The sequence below is a fragment of the Nerophis lumbriciformis genome, linkage group LG31 (genome assembly GCF_033978685.3).
Source record: "Nerophis lumbriciformis linkage group LG31, RoL_Nlum_v2.1, whole genome shotgun sequence".
Classification (NCBI taxonomy): Eukaryota; Metazoa; Chordata; class Actinopteri; order Syngnathiformes; family Syngnathidae; genus Nerophis; species Nerophis lumbriciformis.
The window spans coordinates 1,612,501-1,634,970 of record NC_084578.2 but is presented as its reverse complement, the minus strand read 5'-3'; the positions used below and the strand labels follow the sequence as shown (position 1 = coordinate 1,634,970).

The 22,470-nt window shown below is 31.4% G+C and overlaps 1 protein-coding gene across 3 annotated transcripts in view; it reads left to right on the top strand.

The window, feature by feature from the left end:
- LOC133574081 (radixin-like) overlaps positions 1 to 22,470 on the top strand; it is a 61,462-nt gene that overhangs the window by 35,070 nt on the left and 3,922 nt on the right. For 2 of the 3 annotated variants that reach the window (XM_061926118.2, XM_061926119.2), the window contains exons 4-12: positions 2,791 to 2,886; positions 2,953 to 3,075; positions 3,216 to 3,367; positions 4,860 to 4,943; positions 9,836 to 9,982; positions 12,933 to 13,029; positions 13,088 to 13,251; positions 19,132 to 19,262; positions 19,334 to 19,494. In XM_061926118.2, coding sequence (XP_061782102.1) covers positions 2,791 to 2,886; positions 2,953 to 3,075; positions 3,216 to 3,367; positions 4,860 to 4,943; positions 9,836 to 9,982; positions 12,933 to 13,029; positions 13,088 to 13,251; positions 19,132 to 19,262; positions 19,334 to 19,494 — 1,155 coding nt within the window. Of the gene's footprint in view, positions 1 to 2,790; positions 2,887 to 2,952; positions 3,076 to 3,215; positions 3,368 to 4,859; positions 4,944 to 9,835; positions 9,983 to 12,932; positions 13,030 to 13,087; positions 13,252 to 17,808; positions 17,975 to 19,131; positions 19,263 to 19,333; positions 19,495 to 22,470 lie in introns of those variants that run through there. The other variant, XM_061926120.2, reaches the window with a different exon arrangement.

Genomic DNA, 22,470 nt, shown 5'->3' with positions numbered 1-22,470 from the left:
TTTTTTTTTTCACAATATATTTTTTTGACTTTAATCTTGTTAAATTACGTACTTTTGTCTTGTACATTTTTTTTTTCAATATTCCCCAAAAATATTGTATGGCAACTTTTTGTCACAATATTAAAAAAAAAAATTAAATAACTTTTTTTTAGTATTTGACTTCCATGTCAAATGGCGTACTTATTTCTTAAAATGAAAACTTTTTTCTAAAAAAACAAAAACAAAAAAAAATTGTTTTTTTTCACAATATATTTTTTTGACTTTAATCTTGTTAAATTACGTACTTTTGTCTTGTACATTTTTTTTCTCAATATTCCCCAAAAATATTGTATGGCAACTTTTTGTCACAATATTAAAAAAAAAAATTACATAACTTTTTTTTAGTATTTGACTTCCATGTCAAATGGCGTACTTATTTCTTAAAATGAAAACTTTTTTCTAAAAAAAAAAAAAAAAAAAAGTTTTTTTTTCACAATATATTTTTTTGACTTTAATCTTGTTAAATTACGTACTTTTGTCTTGTACATTTTTTTCTCTCAATATTCCCCAAAAATATTGTATGGCAACTTTTTGTCACAATATTAAAAAAAAAAATTAAATAACTTTTTTTTTTAGTATTTGACTTCCATGTCAAATGGCGTACTTATTTCTTAAAATGAAAACTTTTTTCTAAAAAAAATTAAAAATTTTTTTTTTTTTTTCACAATATATTTTTTTGACTTTAATCTTGTTAAATTACGTACTTTTGTCTTGTACATTTTTTTTCTCAATATTCCCCAAAAATATTGTATAACAAATTTTTGTCACAATATTAAAAAAAAAAATTAAATAACTTTTTTTTAGTATTTGACTTCCATGTCAAATGGCGTACTTATTTCTTAAAATGAAAACTTTTTTCTAAAAAAAAAAAAAAAAAAAAAAATATTTTTGTTTTTTTTCACAATATATTTTTTTGACTTTAATCTTGTTAAATTACGTACTTTTGTCTTGTACATTTTTTTTCTCAATATTCCCCAAAAATATTGTATGGCAACTTTTTGTCACAATATTAAAAAAAAAAATTAAATAATTTTTTTTTAGTATTTGACTTCCATGTCAAATGGCGTACTTATTTCTTAAAATGAAAACTTTTTTCTAAAAAAAAAAAAAAAAATTGTTTTTTTTTTTCACAATATATTTTTTTGACTTTAATCTTGTTAAATTACGTACTTTTGTCTTGTACATTTTTTTTCTCAATATTTCCCAAAAATATTGTATGGCAAATTTTTGTCACAATATTAAAAAAAAAAAATTAAATAACTTTTTTTTAGTATTTGACTTCCATGTCAAATGGCGTACTTATTTCTTAAAATGAAAACTTTTTTCTAAAAAAAAAAAGAATTTTTTTTTTTTTTTTTTTCACAATATTTTTTTTTTACTTTAATCTTGTTAAATTATGTACTTTTGTCTTGTACATTTTTTTTCTCAATATTCCCCAAAAATATTGTATGGCAAATTTTTGTCACAATATTAAAAAAAATAATTAAATAACTTTTTTTTAGTATTTGACTTCCATGTCAAATGGCGTACTTATTTCTTAAAATGAAAACTTTTTTCTAAAAAAATAAAAAAAAAAATAAAAAAAAATTTTTTTCCCACAATATATATTTTTTACTTTAATCTTGTTAAATTACGTACTTTTGTCTTGTACATTTTTTTTCTCAATATTCCCCAAAAATATTGTATGGCAACTTTTTGTCACAATATTTTAAAAAAAATGACATCACTTTTTTTTAGTATTTGACTTTCATGTAAAAAATGGCATACTTTTTTTTTTAAATGAAAACTTTTTTCTTAAAAAAATATATATATATACATATTTTTTTATAATATATTTGACTTTCATCTTGTTAAATTACTTACTTTTGTCTTGTACATTTATCAAAACAATTCTCAGTATTCTCCAAAAATATTATATGACAACTTTTTGTCACAATATTTAAAAAAAAATGTGATAACTTTTTTTTAGTATTCGACTTTTATTAAAATGGCGTACTTTTTTCTTAAAATGAAAACTTTTTTCTTTAAAAAAAAAAAAAAAAATTTTTTTTTTTTTTTTCACAATATATTTTTTTGACTTTAATCTTGTTAAATTATGTACTTTTGTCTTGTACATTTTTTTTCTCAATATTCCCCAAAAATATTGTATGGCAACTTTTTGTCACAATATTAAAAAAAAAATTACATAACTTTTTTTTTAGTATTTGACTTTCATGTAAAAAATGGCATACTTTTTTTTTTAAATGAAAACTTTTTTCTTAAAAAAAAAAATATATATACATATTTTTTTATAATATATTTGACTTTCATCTTGTTAAATTACTTACTTTTGTCTTGTACATTTATCAAAACAATCCTCAGTATTCTCCAAAAATATTATATGACAACTTTTCATCACAATATTTAAAAAAAAATTTGATAACTTTTTTTTAGTATTCGACTTTCATTAAAATGGCGTACTTTTTTCTTAAAATGAAAACTTTTTTCTAAAAAAAATAATAATAAAGAATGTATTTTTTTTCATAATATATTTGACTTTAATCTTGTTAAATTACATAATTTTGTCTTGTAAATGTATTTATTTTTTCTCAATATTGCTAAAAATTATTGTATAGCAATTTTTCTCACAATATTAAAGCCATTTTTTTTAAATACCGTTTTTTTTAGTATTTGACTTTGATTATGTAAAACGGCATACTTTTTTCTTCAAATATATTTTTTCAATATTGACACACCTTTGTGTCCCTGCAGGTGGTGAAGACGGTGGGCCTGAGGGAGGTGTGGTTCTTCGGCCTGCAGTACACGGACAGCAAAGGCTACGTGACGTGGCTGAAGCTCAACAAGAAGGTGAGGTCCGCCTGGGTCCGTCCCACCTTGGGGGCGGGACCTCACCTGTGGCGTGGGTCTGTCCAGGTGACGCAGCAGGACGTGAAGAAGGAGAACCCTCTGCAGTTCAAGTTCAGGGCCAAGTTCTTTCCGGAGGACGTCTCGGAGGAACTCATCCAGGAGGTTACGCAGAGGCTCTTCTTCCTGCAGGTGCCACGCCACATCGCCCGGAGAAGGTGGCGGCGCGTAAATGTGTGTGTGTGTGTGTGTGTGTGTGTGTGTGTGTGTGTGTGTGTGTGTGTGTGTGTGTGTGTGTGTGTGTGTGTGTGTGTGTGTGTGCGCGTCCGCAGGTGAAGGAAGCCATACTGAACGACGAGAACTACTGCCCCCCTGAGACCGCCGTGCTCCTGGCCTCCTACGCCGTGCAGTCCAAGTATGGAGACCACAACAAAGACCTCCACAAGCTCGGTTACCTGGCTGCAGACCGCCTGCTGCCGCAAAGGTGCGCTCCCTCTCTGCTCACTAGTCCTCCCTTTTGTCTCCCTCTACTTGTGAAAGAAACCAATGAATACAAACTATAAGCTGCTACTTTTTTCCCTACACTTTGAACCCTGCGGCTTATAAAACGGTGCGGCTCATTTATGGATTTTTCTTCGCATAACACAAATGGTTTTCAACAACAACAAAAAAAAGGTGTGTTACCGTTTTCGTTATGGCGCCGTTTTTTGGAAGAGTTTGCTCATTTCCAAACGACATTTCTACAGGAAATACAAATGTCGTTCCGTCTTCTGGCCGTCTATAGCGTTTTTACTCGTATGGATTCTTCATTCTTTAAAAAAAATTGTTTTAAAACTTTTTTCTAAAAAAAAAAAAGATTTATTTTTCCTAATATATTTCACTTTAATTTTGTTAAATTACATAATTCTCAATATTCCCACAAATGTTTGTATGACTACTTTTTCTCACAATATAACTCAATTATTTAAAAAAAAATGTTTTTTCTTTTTTTTGGCAACACTAAATTGGCCCTAGTGTGTGGATGTGAGTGTGAATGTTGTCTGTCTATCTGTGTTGGCCCTGCGATGAGGTGGCGACTTGTCCAGGGTGTACCCCGCCTTCCGCCCGATTGTAGCTGAAATAGGCTCCAGCGCCCCCCGCGACCCCAAAGGGAATAAGCGGTAGGAAATGGATGGATGGATAACAAATTTACTTTAAACTTGTAGAATTTCATAATTTTGTTTTGTAAAAAAAAAATTTTTCTCAGAATATTCCGAAAAAATCTTGTTTGACGACTTTTTCTCCCAACATTGCAACTTTTTGTCCCAATATATCTGACTGGTTTATATATATATATATATATATATATATATATATATATATATATATATATATATATATATATATATATATTATTTCTGTTTTTAAATTATTATTCCTCTTTCTCGTTATTTATTTGCTTTTCTATTTTTCCTTTTTCTTGATTTTATATATATGCTTTTCTATTAAGTTTTTTTTTTTTTTTTTGATTTCTGTGCTTTTCTATTTTTTCCTCTTTCTTATTTTGTATTTCAATGTTTTGTTGTTCTATGTTTTTTCTTTCTTAGCTTTATTTAAACATTTTTCTATGACTTTTCTCTTTCTTATTTTTATTTATATGCATTTCTATTATTGTTCCTCTTTATTTTTATTTTTATGCTTTTTTAAAAAAAATTCTGTTTTTCTGTTATTCTGTTCTTTCTTATTTTTCTTTTCTTTTCTGTAATTTTCCTCTTTCTGAGACCAAGTCACTCTTTTCTTTTCTTTGGAACAAACATCTCGCTAGCTTTAGCGTTAGCATTATCCATGTTTTTCTGGGCGTGTGAATCTCTGCTAGGGAAGTAAGGGGAGAGGGCTGAAGCTACGGAAGCTCCTGCGATAAAATGGATATATTGTGTTTGCGTCGCACAATGACTTGTTTTAGTGCTGATGACACGAGATTTGTGTTTGTGCTGTAGAGTTCTGGAACAACACAAGCTGACAAAGGAGCAGTGGGAGGACAGAATACACACCTGGCATGAGGAACACCGCAGCATGCTCAGGTGAGATAGTGTGTGTGTGTGTTTGTGTGTGTGTGTGTGTGTGTGTGTGTACAACACAAGTTTTTCAGGTCAATAACATTCAATCATATCTTGAATGAAGCTATGCGCAGCATTTATTTATATGACTCAATGCAAACAACCTTCCCTAGTCATGTTGCAAAAAAAAAAAAAAAACACATGCTCACTGTACTTTGTGGATATTGTAAAAACCTCCATTCACCATCAAACAATTAAATACATCCATTTAAATCCCTGCAATGCATGATGGGAAAATGCAAAACACTCTCCACACTTATTCATGTTTGGCGCATTTTAGCTGCTTGATATTTCTGATTGATGACAAAACTTTAAGGAAGTCATCATGGAAGTAAACAATGTAGGAGTCACACTTTCACATACTCGAAACATACAATTATATTAATTATTAATTATATATATGCATTATGTTAATGTAATATATATATACATACGTATGTTTAAGTCTATATATACCTGTATTTATTTACTTTTATCCCCTCAAGTTTGGTCTCAGGGACCTGGAAGTGTCTCAAACATTCTTTTTTTTTTAATAAGTCATATATTATTAGTTTTATTTTTTCATTCAATGCTGGAATCTTTCAATCAAGTTTCAGGTCTGTCAATATACAGTGAAGTTGTTTTTTTATGTTTTATGCCATTTTGGTTCAAACCCTGTTTTTTATGGACTAAAACACACAAAAAAAAATACTATTTTCCCCCAAAAAATATTTGATGTGAAGTTATTAGAGCCTTAAATAGGTCAATAATTAATTACATTGACTTTTAATCATTATTATTTTTGAACAATGTAAAAATAAATTCCACTAAAATCTTTTGGATCCCTCATAAGTGTTAAAAAATTGACCATAAATGTTTAATTGTTTTTGTACTTTCACTTTAGATCAACTTCAGATGTATCTGTCCATCAATTATGTTTTTATTATTTTTGTTTGTTTTTTGTTTGTTGTATGCAATTTTTATCTTTGCTTTTTTATGGTAAACACACAAAATCTGCAATATATTTTTTTATGTTTTATGCCATTTTTGTTCAAACCCTGTTTTTTATGGACTAAAACACAAAAATTAAATTAAAACTATTTTCCCCCCAAAAAATATGTGAGTGTAATATTTGATGTGAAGTCATTGGAGCCTTAAATAGGTCAATAATGAATTACATTGACTTTTAATCATTATTATTTTTGAACAATGTAAAATAAATTCTACTAAAATCTTGAGGATACCACTCATAAGTGTTAAAAAATAGACCATAAATGTTTAATTGTTTTTGTACTTTCACTTTAGATCAATTTCAGATGTATCTGTCCATCAATTATGTTTTTATTATTTTTGTTTGCTTTTTGTTTGTTGTATGCAATTTTTACCTTAGTTTTTTTATGGTAAACACACAAAATCTGCAATATATTTTTTATGTTTTATGCCATATTTGTTCAAACCCTGTTTTTTATGGAATAAAACACAAAAATTAAATTAAAACTATTTTCCCCCCCAAAAAATATGTCAGTGTAATATTTGATGTGAAGTCATTGGAGCCTTAAATAGGTCAATAATTAATTGCATTGACTTTTAATCATTATTATTTTTGAACAATGTAAAATAAATTCCACTAAAATCTTGGGGATACCACTCATAAGTGTTAAAAAATTGACCATAAATGTTTAATTGTTTTTGTACTTTCACTTTAGATCAATTTCAGATGTATCTGTCCATCAATTATGTTTTTATTATTTTTGTTTGTTTTTTGTTTGTTGTATGCAATTTTTATCTTTGCTTTTTTATGGTAAACACACAAAATCTGCAATATATTTTTTATGTTTTATGCCATTTTTGTTCAAACCCTGTTTTTTATGGAATAAAACACAAAAATTAAATTAAAACTATTTTCCCCCCCAAAAAATATGTCAGTGTAATATTTGATGTGAAGTCATTGGAGCCTTAAATAGGTCAATAATTAATTACATTGACTTTTAATCATTATTATTTTTGAACAATGTAAAATAAATTCCACTAAAATCTTGGGGATACCACTCATAAGTGTTAAAAAATAGACCATAAATGTTTAATTTTTTTTTGTACTTTCACTTTAGATCAGCTTCAGATCTATCTGTCCGTCAATTATGTTTTTATTATTTTTGTTTGTTTTATGCAATTTTTATCTTTGCTTTTTTATGGTAAACACACAAAATCTGCAATATATTTTTTTATGTTTTATGCCATTTTTGTTCAAACCCTGTTTTTTATGGAATAAAACACAAAAATTAAATTAAAACTATTTTCCCCCCCAAAAATATGTCAGTGTAATATTTGATGTGAAGTCATTGGAGCCTTAAATAGGTCAATAATTAATTACATTGACTTTTAATCATTATTATTTTTGAACAATGTAAAATAAATTCCACTAAAATCTTGGGGATACCACTCATAAGTGTTAAAAAATTCACTTTAAATGTTTAAATTTTTTTGTACTTTAACTTTAGATCAATTTCAGATGTATCTGTCCATCAATTATGTTTTTATTATTTTTGTTTGTTTTTTGTTTGTTGTATGCAATTTTTATCTTTGCTTTTTTTATGGTAAACACACAAAATCTGCAATATATTTTTTTATGTTTTATGCCATTTTTGTTCAAACCCTGTTTTTTATGGAATAAAACACAAAAATTAAATTAAAACTATTTTCCCCCCAAAAAATATGTCAGTGTAATATTTGATGTGAAGTCATTGGAGCCTTAAATAGGTCAATAATTAATTACATTGACTTTTAATCATTATTATTTTTGAACAATGTAAAATAAATTCCACTAAAATCTTGGGGATACCACTCATAAGTGTTAAAAAATTGACCATAAATGTTTTTTTTTTTTTGTACTTTCACTTTAGATCAATTTCAGATGTATCTGTCCATCAATTATGTTTTTATTATTTTTGTTTGTTTTTTGTTTGTTGTATGCAATTTTTATCTTTGCTTTTTTTATGGTAAACACACAAAATCTGCAATATATTTTTTATGTTTTATGCCATTTTTATTCAAACCTTGTTTTTTATGGACTAAAACACAAAAATTAAATTAAAACTATTTCCCCCCCAAAAAATATGTCAGTGTAATATTTGATGTGAAGTCATTGGAGCCTTAAATAGGTCAATAATTAATTACATTGACTTTTAATCATTATTATTTTTGAACAATGTAAAATAAATTCCACTAAAATCTTGGGGATACCACTCATAAGTGTTAAAAAATTCACTTTAAATGTTTAAATTTTTTTGTACTTTAACTTTAGATCAATTTCAGATGTATCTGTCCATCAATTATGTTTTTATTATTTTTGTTTGTTTTTTGTTTGTTGTATGCAATTTTTATCTTTGCTTTTTTTATGGTAAACACACAAAATCTGCAATATATTTTTTATGTTTTATGCCATTTTTGTTCAAACCCTGTTTTTTATGGAATAAAACACAAAAATTTAATTAAAACTATTTCCCCCCCAAAAAATATGTCAGTGTAATATTTGATGTGAAGTCATTGGAGCCTTAAATAGGTCAATAATTAATTACATTGACTTTTAATCATTATTATTTTTGAACAATGTCAAATAAATTCCACTAAAATCTTGGGGATCCCACTCATAAGTGTTAAAAAATAGACCATAAATGTTTAATTTTTTTTTGTACTTTCACTTTAGATCAGCTTCAGATCTATCTGTCCGTCAATTATGTTTTTATTATTTTTGTTTGTTTTATGCAATTTTTATCTTTGCTTTTTTATGGTAAACACACAAAATCTGCAATATATTTTTTATGTTTTATGCCATTTTTGTTCAAACCCTGTTTTTTATGGAATAAAACACAAAAATTAAATTAAAACTATTTCCCCCCCCAAAAATATGTCAGTGTAATATTTGATGTGAAGTCATTGGAGCCTTAAATAGGTCAATAATTAATTACATTGACTTTTAATCATTATTATTTTTGAACAATGTAAAATAAATTCCACTAAAATCTTGGGGATACCACTCATAAGTGTTAAAAAATTCACTTTAAATGTTTAAATTTTTTTGTACTTTAACTTTAGATCAATTTCAGATGTATCTGTCCATCAATTATGTTTTTATTATTTTTGTTTGTTTTTTGTTTGTTGTATGCAATTTTTATCTTTGCTTTTTTTATGGTAAACACACAAAATCTGCAATATATTTTTTATGTTTTATGCCATTTTTGTTCAAACCCTGTTTTTTATGGAATAAAACACAAAAATTAAATTAAAACTATTTTCCCCCCAAAAAATATGTCAGTGTAATATTTGATGTGAAGTCATTGGAGCCTTAAATAGGTCAATAATTAATTACGTTGACTTTTAATCATTATTATTTTTGAACAATGTAAAATAAATTCCACTAAAATCTTGGGGATACCACTCATAAGTGTTAAAAAAAATGACTTTAAATGTTTAATTTTTTTTTGTACTTTCACTTTAGATCAGCTTCAGATCTATCTGTCCGTCAATTATGTTTTTATTATTTTTGTTTGTTTTATGCATTTTTTATATTAGCTTTTTTTATGCAAACACACAAAATATGCAATATTTTCTCCTAAAAATATTTCAAAATTAAATTATTTATGTGAAGCCATAAATATGTCAATTATTCATAACATCTATTTTGATTCATTATTATTTTACGAGTATTGACAGTTTAAAAAAAAAAAAACAGGCTGCATGGCAGCTCTGTATCTTTCTCTTCGTACATTTCACCTGTTTGATCTTTTATTTCACTTCTTATGTTTTTTTAAATATTATTTTTAGACCGTACCGCGGGCCGTTAAAGAATGAGCACCCCTATAAACTATTTGTGTGCGCAGGGAAGACGCCATCATGGAGTACCTGAAGATCGCTCAGGACTTGGAGATGTACGGCGTCAACTACTTTGAGATCAAGAACAAGAAGGGCACGGAGCTGTGGCTGGGTGTGGACGCCCTGGGTCTCAACATCTACGAGCACGAAGACAAGTACCGTATTTTTCAGAGTATAAGTTGCACCGGAGTATAAGTCGCACCTGCCGAAAATGCATAATAAAGAAGGAAAAAAACATATATAAATCGCACTGGAGCCCAGCCAAACTATGAAAAAAACTGCGACTTATAGTCCGAAAAATACGGTAATTGATTTACATCAACTACAGGTAAAAGCCAGTAAATTAGAATATTTTGAAAAACTTGATTTATTTCAGTAATTGCATTCAAAAGGTGTAACTTGTACATTATATTTATTCATTGCACACAGACTGATGCATTCAAATGTTTATTTCATTTAATTTTGATGATTTGAAGTGGCAACAAATGAAAATCCAAAATTCCGTGTGTCACAAAATTAGAATATTGTGTAAGGGTTAAATTTTGAAGACACCTGGTGCCACAAACTAATCAGCTGATTAACTCAAAACACCTGCAAAGGGCTTTAAATGGTCTCTCAGTCCAGTTCTGAAGCCTACACAAACATGGGGAAGACTTCAGATTTGACAGCTGTCCAAAAGGCAACCATCGACACATTGCACAAGGAGGGAAAGACACAAAAGGTTATTACTGAAGAGGCTGGCTGGTCTCAGAGCTCTGTGTCCAAACACATTAATGGAGAGGCAAAGGGAAGGAAAAACTGTGGTCAGAAAAAGTGTACAAGCGATAGGGATCACCGCACCCTGGTCAAGATTGTGAAAAAAAACCCATTCAAAAATGTGGGGGAGATTCAGAAGGAGTGGACAGCTGCTGGAGTCAGTGCTTCAAGATCCACCACCAAGAGACGCTTGAAAGACATGGGTTTCAACTGCCGCATACCTCGTGTCAAGCCACTGTTGACCAAGAAACAGCGCGAAAAGCGTCTCACCTGGGCTAAGGAAAAAAAGAGCTGGACTGCTGCTGAGTGGTCCAAAGTCATGTTTTCTGACGAAAGCAAATTTTGCATTTCCTTTGGAAATCGAGGTCCCAGAGTCTGGAGGAAGACAGGAGAGGCACAGGATCCACGTTGCCTGAAGTCTAGTGTAAAGTTTCCACCATCAGTGATGGTTTGGGGTGCCATGTCATCTGCTGGTGTCGGTCCACTCTGTTTCCTGAGATCCAGGGTCAACACAGCCGTCTACCAGCAAGTTTTAGAGCACTTCATGCTTCCTGCTGCTGACCTGCTCTATGGAGATGGAGATTTCAAGTTCCAACAGGACTTGGCGCCTGCACACAGCGCAAAATCTACCCGTGCTTGGTTTACGGACGATGGTATTTCTGTTCTAAATTGGCCCGCCAACTCCCCTGACCTTAGCCCCATAGAAAATCTGTGGGGTATTGTGAAAAGGAAGATGCAGAATGCCAGACCCAAAAACGCAGAAGAGTTGAAGGCCACTATCAGAGCAACCTGGGCTCTCATAACACCTGAGCAGTGCCAGAAACTCATCGACTCCATGCCACGCCGCATTAACGCAGTAATTGAGGCAAAAGGAGCTCCAACCAAGTATTGAGTATTGTACATGCTCATATTTTTCATTTTCATACTTTTCAGTTGGCCAACATTTCTAAAAATCCCTTTTTTGTATTAGCCTTAAGTAATATTCTAATTTTGTGACACACGGAATTTTGGATTTTCATTTGTTGCCACTTCAAATCATCAAAATTAAATGAAATAAACATTTGAATGCATCAGTCTGTGTGCAATGAATAAATATAATGTACAAGTTACACCTTTTGAATGCAATTACTGAAATAAATCAGGTTTTTCAAAATATTCTAATTTACTGGCTTTTACCTGTATATTCAACTTTCGCACAACTTCTAGGATTGCATTGATGTGACGACGGCGCCCTCTGCTGGTGGTAAAGAGTACTGTTAGTACTCATTGACACAATAATAAGAAAATAGTCCCGTCAAAACATGCATGTTTTAAATGTATTATCACACTTTTTTTTGGATTAATTGCAGTAAAATTAATTTTAATTTACCGCCTTTCAGATAACCATAATTGTGTGATTAATCTGTGTTTACATCCATGATTAATGAATAGAATAGAATAGAATAGAAAGTACTTTATTGATCCCTGGGGGAAATTCAGCACCACAGTTCGCTCACAATAGACAATAAACACTTAAGTATTTTTTTACATGTGAATATTATAAATACAGTTTATTATACAGCATTATTCACATGTGAATAATATAAATACAGTCTATTATACAGCATTATTCACATGTGAATAATATAAATACAGTCTATTATACATTTAAGTGCAGTCAAAAAGGAACATACAGTCGTGATGCGATCACAGTTTACTTTTTTGTTTTTTAACTCACACTTTCTGGATTAATTGCAGTAAATAACTTTCTTGCATAATTTCAATTTGCCGCCTTTCTTATAACCATAATGGCCTGATTCATCTTTAATGCGGTGAATTTTTCAAAACATTTGTTCATAATTTTTTTTTGAATCTGTGTTCATCCATGATTAATGCGATCACTGTTTACATTTTTTTTAAATCACACTTTTTTGGATTAATTGCAGTGAATAACCTGCTTGCATAATTTACTGTAAATGTTCTGCCTTTTATATAACATCATTTTGTGATTAATCAGTGTTTATTAATGCGATAAACACAAAATATTAATTTCATAATTTTTTTTGAAATTACACTTTTTTTTAATTAATTGTACTAAACAACTATAATTGCCTGATTTTTTTTTAATTTTTAATCCCTAATTTTTTTTGGATTAATTGCAATAAATTGATTGCTTGCATAATTACAATATTCTGCCTTTTATATAACCATCATTTTGTGATTAATCTGTGTTTATTAATGTCATGTGTTTTTCAAATGTTTTTTCTTAATTTTTTTTTTTTAAATAATTGCAATAAATTACTTGCTTGCATAATTTAAATTTAGCACAAAGCACAATTTTTCAAAACGTCTCCATTTGGACCCCCGCAGGCTATCGCCAAAGATCGGCTTCCCGTGGAGCGAGATCCGCAACATCTCCTTCAACGACAAGAAGTTTGTCATCAAGCCCATCGACAAGAAGTCTCCCGTAAGTGGCAGAGGTGGTGTGTGGTGTAGCGCGGGTGGTGTAACGCAGGTGTTTGCAGGACTTTGTGTTCTACGCACCGCGCCTGCGCATCAACAAGCGCATCCTGGCGCTGTGCATGGGCAACCACGAGCTGTACATGAGGAGGAGGAAGCCCGACACCATCGAGGTGCAGCAGATGAAAGCTCAGGCCAGAGAAGAGAAACATCACAAGCAGATGGAGAGGTCTCTTTCTCTCTTTCATCTTCTTCTCTTTTATACTTTTTTTTTACCTCTTTCTTTTGGATTTCTGCTTGTTTTTCTCTTTCATGTTTTTGTTGATACGCTTTTCTCTTTGTTCCTCTCCCTTGTTTTTATTTATATGCTTTTCTATTTTTTCTACTTTCTTTTTTTTTTATTATTCTTTCTTAATTTTATTTCTGTTTTTCTATAATTTTTTCTCTTTCTTATTTTTATTTATATGCTTTTCAAATTGTTTCCTCTTTTTATGTTCATGCATATACTTTTCTAACATTTTCATCTTTCTTTTTATATATATAAATGTTTTTCTGTTATTGTTGCTCTTTATTTTTCTTTATTTTTTCTTCTTATTTTTCTTTGTTTTTTTTAATGATTTTTTTCCCCTATGCCTGTCTGTTTGTTTTTCCTCTTGTTTTATTTCTATAGTTTTCTATTTTTCCTTTTTCTGGATTTTATTTATATGCTTTATTTTTTTCTCTTTTTCATGTTTATTAATATATATATATATATATATATATATATATTAATAAACATATATATATGCTTTATTTTTTTCTCTTTTTCATGTTTATTAATATATATATATATATATATATATATATATATATATATATATATATATATATATATATATATATATATATATATATATATATATTAATAAACATGAAAAAGAGAAAAAAATAAAGCATATAAATAAAATCCAGAAAAAGGAAAAAATAGAAAACTATAGAAATAAAACTTTGTTTTTTTAATGATTTTTTTTTTCCTATGCCTGTCTGTTTGTTTTTCCTCTTTCTTGTTTTATTTCTATATATATATATATGTATATATATATATATATATATATATATATATATATATTAATAAACATGAAAAAGAGAAAAAAATAAAGCATATAAATAAAATCCAGAAATATATATATATATATATATATATATATATATATATATATATATATATATATATATTAATAAACATGAAAAAGAGGAAAAAAATAAAGCATATAAATAAAATCCAGAAAAAGGAAAAAATAGAAAACTATAGAAATAAAACAAGAAAGAGGAAAAACAAACAGACAGGCATAGGAAAAAAAAAATCATTAAAAAAAACAAAGAAAAATAAGAAGAAAAAATAAAGAAAAATAAAGAGCAACAATAACAGAAAAACATTTATATATATAAAAAGAAAGATGAAAATGTTAGAAAAGCATATGCATGAACATAAAAAGAGGAAACAATTTGAAAAGCATATAAATAAAAATAAGAAAGAGAAGAATAATGGAAAAACAGAAAGAAAAATAAGAGAGAAACATTTAAATTAAAATAGGAAAGTAGAGACATATATATATATATATATGTATATACATACATACACACATATATACATATATATATATATATATATACATATATATATATATGTATATATATATGTGTGTGTGTAATTTTCCCTCTTTCCTATTTATATATATATATATATATATATATATATATATACATGTCTCTACTTTCCTATTTTAATTTAAATGTTTCTCTCCTATTTTTATTTCTGTTTTTCCATTATTCTTCTCTTTCTTATTTTTATTTTATTTTCTGTAATTTTCCTCTTTCCTATATTTGTCCCGACAGACAATTTGATGCCTAGACATATATATATATTTTTTTTATATACATACATATTTTTATGTATATTTTATTTATATATATATATATATATATATATATATATATATATATATATATATATATATATATATATATATATATATATATATATATAAAATAATATTGACCTGCAGTCAGACATGGACATTATTAAATGTGTTCTAGCATTAATAAAACCATATAATTAAAGGTACTGACGGACTGACTACAGAAAGTATTCACACCATTTAAATTGTGATTGCAGCAGTTTGGTAAAATGACAAAGTAGATATCAATGACAAAGTAGATATTAATGACAAAGTAGATATTAATGACAAAGTAGACATTATATCTCATGAGTGCACACGCAGCATCGTCTTGACAGAAAACAGAAATATTTGCAAGTGTGTTCAAGAAGAAGAAGAAAAAGTCAAATATCACAAAAGAGTTCAGACTTTGCACCTCTTGAGTCTTCTTGGGAAAGATGCAACAAGTTTTCTCCACTTCTGTCAGTTTGGACTAACATTTTCAGGTCCCTCCAGAAATGCTCAATTTGCGTTTAGGTCAGGGCTCTGGTTGGGCCAGTCAAGAATGGCCATTTTAGCTCTGAGCTTAGGTTCATTGTCTTGTCGGAAGGAGAACCTTGGGGCCAGTCTGAGGTTTTCCTGGCCCTACAGCTGCTTAGAGTTCACGCCAAAGAGTTGTCATCAGACCAGAGAATCTTATTTCTCATAGTCTAGGAGTCCTTCATGTGGCTTTTTGGCAAACTCTCTGCGGACGTTCACAGGTCTTGCACCGAGGAGAGGATTCCGTCAGGCCACTCTGCCAAAAAGCCCCGACTGGTAGAGGTCTGCAGTGATGGTTGACTTTGGTTCTCCCATCTCTGGGGGTCAGCCTCAGTGACCTTTGGTTCTTCTTGACTTCTCTCGCCAAGGATATTCTGGTGACAAAGGTCTAGGAAGTGGTGTGGTTGGGCCCAAACCTCTTTTTAGTGATGGGTCCGGCAACACCGATGCATCGGCGCATGCGTCGAGCTCATAGAGCAAAACCCTGTGTCGGTGCGCGTACCGCTTTTAGAAAGTCACGTGACCGATCATGAGCTGTTTTGGTCACGTGACCGATACGCCAACTGTGTCGCACTGACGCCTCCTCTGTGCCCTGTGAGCGGCTCTTTTCTACAGCCGGAGAAATAATAACTAAGAAGAGAAATCGTCTAAAATGTAATACGTCGGAAAATTTTTTTTTTTTTTTTTTATAAAAATGTGTAAAAAAATAAAATTAAAACAATTCCCAGTCCACAATCATCCACAACACGTTCTCTTAGATTTCCATGTTATGATACATGTTCACATTATTTATTGACTGTATCTAAAAAAGATAAAAAATATATTTTTATTTAAATGAAGATATGAAATAATCCTAAATGACTTGGTTTATATTATTGTATATACTAGGGCAGGGGTCACCAACGCGGTGCCCGCGGTCACCAGGTAGCCCGTAAGGACCAGATCAGTCGCCCGCTCGCCTGTTCTAAAAATAGCTCAAAGAGCAGCACTTACCAGTGAGCTGCCTCTATTTTTTTAATTGTATTTATTTACTAGCAAGCTGGTCTCGCTTTGCTCGACATTTTTAATTCTAAAAGAGACAAAACTCAAATAGAATTTGAAAATCCAAGAAAATAATTTAAAGACTTGGTCTTCACTTGGAATAAGCGGTAGAAAATGGATGGATGGATGGGTCTTCACTTGTTTAAATAAATTCATTTATTTTTTTACTTTGCTTCTTATTACTTTTAGAAATACAATTTTAGAGAAAAAATACAACCTTAAAAATGATTTTAGGATTTTTAAACAAATATACCTTTTTACCTTTTAAATTTCTTCCTCTTCTTTCCTGACAATTTAAATCAATGTTCAAGTAAAAAAAATTTTTTTTATTGTAAAGAATAATAAATATTTTAGCTTCTGGTTTTTCGACGAAGAATATTTGTGAAATATTTCTTCAAATTTACTATGATTAAAATTCAAAAAAATTATTCTGGCAAATCTAGAAAATCTGTAGAATCAAATTTAAATCTTATTTCAAAGTATTTTGAATTTCTTTTAAAATTTTTGTTCTGGAAAATCTAGAAGAAATACTGATTTGTCTTTGTTAGAAATATAGCTTGGTCCAATTTGTTAAATATTCTAACAAAGTGCAGATTGGATTTTAACCAATTTAAAACATGTCATCAAAATTCTAAAATGTATCTTAATCAGGAAAAATGACTAATGATGTTCCATAAATTCTTTTTTTTATTTTTTTCAAAAAGATTCAAATTAGCTAGTTTTTCTCTTCTTTTTGTCGGTTGAATTTTGAATTTTAAAGAGTCGAAATTGAAGATAAACTATGTTTCAAAATTTTATTTTACATTTTTTCGTGTTTTCTCCTCTTTTAAACCGTTCAATTAAGTGTTTTTTTCATCATTTATTCTCTAGAAAAAACCTTCCGTAAAAGGGAAAAAAAATGTACGACGGAATGACAGACAGAAATACCCATTTTTTTTATATATATACATTTATTTATTTAGCTATTCTTGTTTAAATCACACTTACGTGTAACTTACAAATGACAATATATTTATTTATTTAAGTGTGTATCAAACTGGTAGCCCTTCGCATTAATCAGTACCCAAGAAGTAGTTTTTGGTTTCAAAAAGGTTGGTGACCCCTGTACTAGGGCATCAAATCAGTGTCAGTTGAGTCGGTCCATAGGTTGCCTGTAGGGATTTTTAATGTCCAGCAGATGTCAGTATTTAGTGACACAGTATCGACACAGTATCAATACAGTTTTGCAATGTGTCGAAACGCTTCATGACGCCTCATCAACCCATCAATACTTGCCACAGTCCTGTCTCTGAGATCCTCGGGCAGTTCCTGGTGACTAGATGCTTCTTAATTGGCTGCCAGGTGACAGGTGTGTGCCCTGGCCTAATCAAGTCCAATCAGTTGACTGAAAGACATCTGGACTCCATTGAAGGAGCAGAAACATCTGAAGGAGGATGAGAAAGAAATGGACCCCATGTGAGTCTAAAACAAAGGTCTAGATCAGGGGTGTCCAGGGGCCGCATTGGGATACAAACACCTGGTCTGCGTGTAAAGTAACTATATATATATATGTCTTAATAAGGTTATCCAAAAAATAGTGCTCGATACCGTAGTAGAGCGCAATATATGTATGTGTGGGAAAAAAATCACAAGACTATTTCATCTCTACAGGCCTGTTTCATGAGGGGGGGTACCCTCAATCATCAGGAGATTTTAATGGGAGCATTCGCATACCATGGTTTATATAGGGCACAGAGTGGGTGGGTACAGGCTGGCGTAGGGGCGTGGTGATTGGCTCATGTGTTACCTAGGAGGTGTTTCCGTCTGTGGCGGCATGCTGTTACAATTTCGCTGCGCTTGTTGAGGGATGACAGGTCTGGACGGTAAATAATAAACAGCTTCTCTTTCAAGCATAGGTTGCATCTTTTATTACCACTATTGTAAGGTGTGCTGGATGCAAGAATTTGCCATGTTATTGAATATTCAACATTATTGTCTTTGAGGTCCCAAATGTGTTTGCTGAGTTCTGTGGTATTCCGCAGGTTTTGGTTCCTGAAAGAAGCCTTGTGATTGTTCCATCTGGTTTTGAATTCTCCCTCGGTTAATCCTACATATGTGTCGGATGTGTTAATGTCCTTGCGTGTTACCTTAGATTGGTAGACAACTGATGTTTGTAAGCACCCCCCGTTGAGGGGGCAATCAGGTTTCTTTCGACAGTTACATGCTTTGTTGGTTTTGGAGTCGCTCTGACTGGGGGTTGACGGCTCATTTGCAATTGTTTTGTTGTGGTTTGAGATGATTTGTCGTATATTGTTCATGCAGCTGTAGCTCAATTTAATGTTGTTCTTGTTGAATACTTTTCTTAGGGTGTTGTCTTTGGGAAAGTGTTTGTCAATAAGAACATTGGACACAAATTCCTCAAAAAAAATTCAAATTCCTCAATCTGATTGACGAACACTTTCCCAAAGACAACAACCTAAGAAAAGTAAGAACCAGCAGACCTGCCATCATGACACCAGGGGGCGCCACACGCGTGGTTTTACAACACTTGAGTTGACTTGAAATAGCAGTCCGTGTTCTTGCCTACCTGCTCTGCACTCTGACAATAAAAGCATGTTGTCATGTGGCTGCAGAGCTCAGCTGGAGAAGGAGAAGACGAAGCGCGAGCAGGCTGAGAAGGAGAAGCAGCGGATGGAGCGCGAGAAGGACGAGCTGCTGGAGCGACTGCGGCGCATCGAGGAGCAGACGCGGCGGGCGCAGACAGGTGGGACGGCTTCTTCCTGTGGGGCTCCCCGGGGTCCCCCCCCGGCTGTAACTGCTGCTGATGATGTCCAGAGCTGGAGGAGCAGACCCGCAAGGCCCTGGAACTGGACCTGGAGAGGCAGCGGGCCAAGGAGGAGGCCCAGCGTCTGGAGAAGGAGAGGCAGGAGGCCGAGGAGGCCAAGGCGGCGCTCGCCAGGCAGGCTGCGGACCAGATGAAGACCCAGGAACAGCTGGTACGCACACACACACACACACACACACACACATAGGGGTGAATAATAGATTATTCACCCCTATACAATATCCTACCCCAATACCCTACTGTGCAATATTACTAGTGATGGGTTGATGAGGCGTCATGAAGCGTTTCGACACATTGCAAAACTGTATTGATACTGTGTCGATACTGTGTCACTAAATACTGACATCTGCTGGACATTAAAAATCCCTACAGGCAACCTATGGACCGACTCAACTGACACTGATTTGATGCCCTAGTACAGGGGTCACCAACCTTTTTGAAACCAAAAACTACTTCTTGGGTACTGATTAATGCGAAGGGCTACCACTTTGATACACACTTAAATAAATAAATATATTGTCATTTGTAAGTTACACGTAAGTGTGATTTAAACAAGAATAGCTAAATAAATAAATTTTTGTATATATAAAAAAATGGGTATTTCTGTCTGTCATTCCGTTTTCCTTTTACAGAAGGTTTTTTGTAGAGAATAAATGATGAAAAAAACACTTAATTGAACGGTTTAAAAAAGGAGAAAACACGAAAAAAATTAAAATAAAATTTTGAAACATAGTTTATCTTCAATTTCGACTCTTTAAAATTCAAAATTCTACCGACAAAAAGAAGAGAAAAACTAGCTAATTTGAATCTTTTTGAAAAAATTAAAAAAAGAATTTATGGAACATCATTAGTAATTTTTCCTGATTAAGATACATTTTAGAATTTTGATGACATGTTTTAAATTGGTTAAAATCCAATCTGCACTTTGTTAGAATATTTAACAAATTGGACCAAGCTATATTTCTAACAAAGACAAATCAGTATTTCTTCTAGATTTTCCAGAACAAAAATTTTAAAAGAAATTCAAAATACTTTGAAATAAGATTTAAATTTGATTCTACAGATTTTCTAGATTTGCCAGAATAATTTTTTTGAATTTTAATCATAGTAAGTTTGAAGAAATATTTCACAAATATTCTTCGTCGAAAAACCAGAAGCTAAAATATTTATTATTCTTTACAATAATAAAACAATTTTTTTACTTGAACATTGATTTAAATTGTCAGGAAAGAAGAGGAAGAAATTTAAAAGGTAAAAAGGTATATTTGTTTAAAAATCCTAAAATCATTTTTAAGGTTGTATTTTTTCTCTAAAATTGTATTTCTAAAAGTAATAAGAAGCAAAGTAAAAAATAAATGAATTTATTTAAACAAGTGAAGACCCATCCGTCCATCCATTTTCTACCGCTTATTCCAAGTGAAGACCAAGTCTTTAAAATATTTTCTTGGATTTTCAAATTCTATTTGAGTTTTGTCTCTTTTAGAATTAAAAATGTCGAGCAAAGCGAGACCAGCTTGCTAGTAAATAAATACAATTTAAAAAATAGAGGCAGCTCACTGGTAAGTGCTGCTCTTTGAGCTATTTTTAGAACAGGCCAGCGGGCGACTGATCTGGTCCTTACGGGCTACCTGGTGACCGCGGGCACCGCGTTGGTGACCCCTGCCCTAGTATATACAATAATATAAACCAAGTCATTGTATTTCATTTAGGATTATTTCATATCTTCATTTAAATAAAAATATGTTTTTTAGATACAGTCAATAAATAATGTGAACATGTATCATAACATGGAAATCTAAGAGAACGTGTTGTGGATGATTGTGGACTGGGTATTTTTTTAAATTTAATTTTTTTACACATTTTTATTAAAAAAAAAAAAAAAAGTTTTTCCGACATATTACATTTTAGACGATTTCTCTTCTTAGTTATTATTTCTCCGGCTGTAGAAAAGAGCCGCTCACAGGGCACAGAGGAGGCGTCAGTGCGACACAGTTGGCGTATCGGTCACGTGACCAAAACAGCTCATGATCGGTCACGTGACTTTCTAAAAGCGGTACGCGCACCGACACAGGGTTTTGCTCTATGAGCTCGACGCATGCGCCGATGCATCGGTGTTGCCGGACCCATCACTAAATATTACCCTTCGAGTGCAATACGTCCGACACTGATTGTCATCACTTTATTACTCCAGTACTCTTCTTTTGTTCTGTATATTGTACAGTTTTTTGTATATTGTTTTGTATTTTGTACAGGATTACTTATTGTTTTTATTGGTCTGTTTATTTCAGTTCTTATTTTTTTATCTTTATTACTACTTGTGTGATTTATTTCTATTCCATATTTATTTCCACTATCGCACCTTAAATTGGAGTTCTTAATCTCGTTATATGCAAATATAATGACAATAAAGTCCATTCTATTCTACACACACACACACACACACACACACGGCACTACAACCATGACATCATGCAAAAAGATGACTTTAATTATAATGATGAATTTTATTTGTAAAAGCACTTTACATTGAGCAAGCAACCTCAAAAGTGCTACAGTGCATTAAAAAATAAAAAAGATAATCAAAATTAAAGCTGCAAGCAGCATTGGTCGGGCCCGCATATTTGGCAGGTGCTAGTCCTAAGTGTCCAAATACTTTTGTCAAGTTTTAGTCCCAAGTGTCCCAATACTTTTGTCTAGTGTACCTACCTTGTCTGCATTGTGTGGGCACGTTGGTGCTTCCTGCTTTTAAGCAGCCATCTTAAAAAAACAGCAGCGCAGCGGGTCTTTGAAGGGTCATAAAATCAAAACCGGAGCAGGTATTAAAAAGCTGTTCTATACTTTTATACACAAGGGTTCAATCTCTCTCCTGTGTTAGTTTGAAGCCGAAACGACAAATGTGCTCAGAGGAGATAGTTTTTGAAGGAAGGTGACCGGTTTTTACAAAAATTTTGTTTTGAAGGGGGAATAGCAAACTTCCTGTGGATTTTTGCTGGGGGTTGTCAGTTTATGAAATGTAGGTCTAAGTGAGACCTACATAGAGGTAATTGTTTCATGTCTCTCCGACCTTCCCAGTGGGAGTTACAGGCAGTTTTGTCATTTTTTTCTTCCGAGGAGCAGTTTTTTCTGC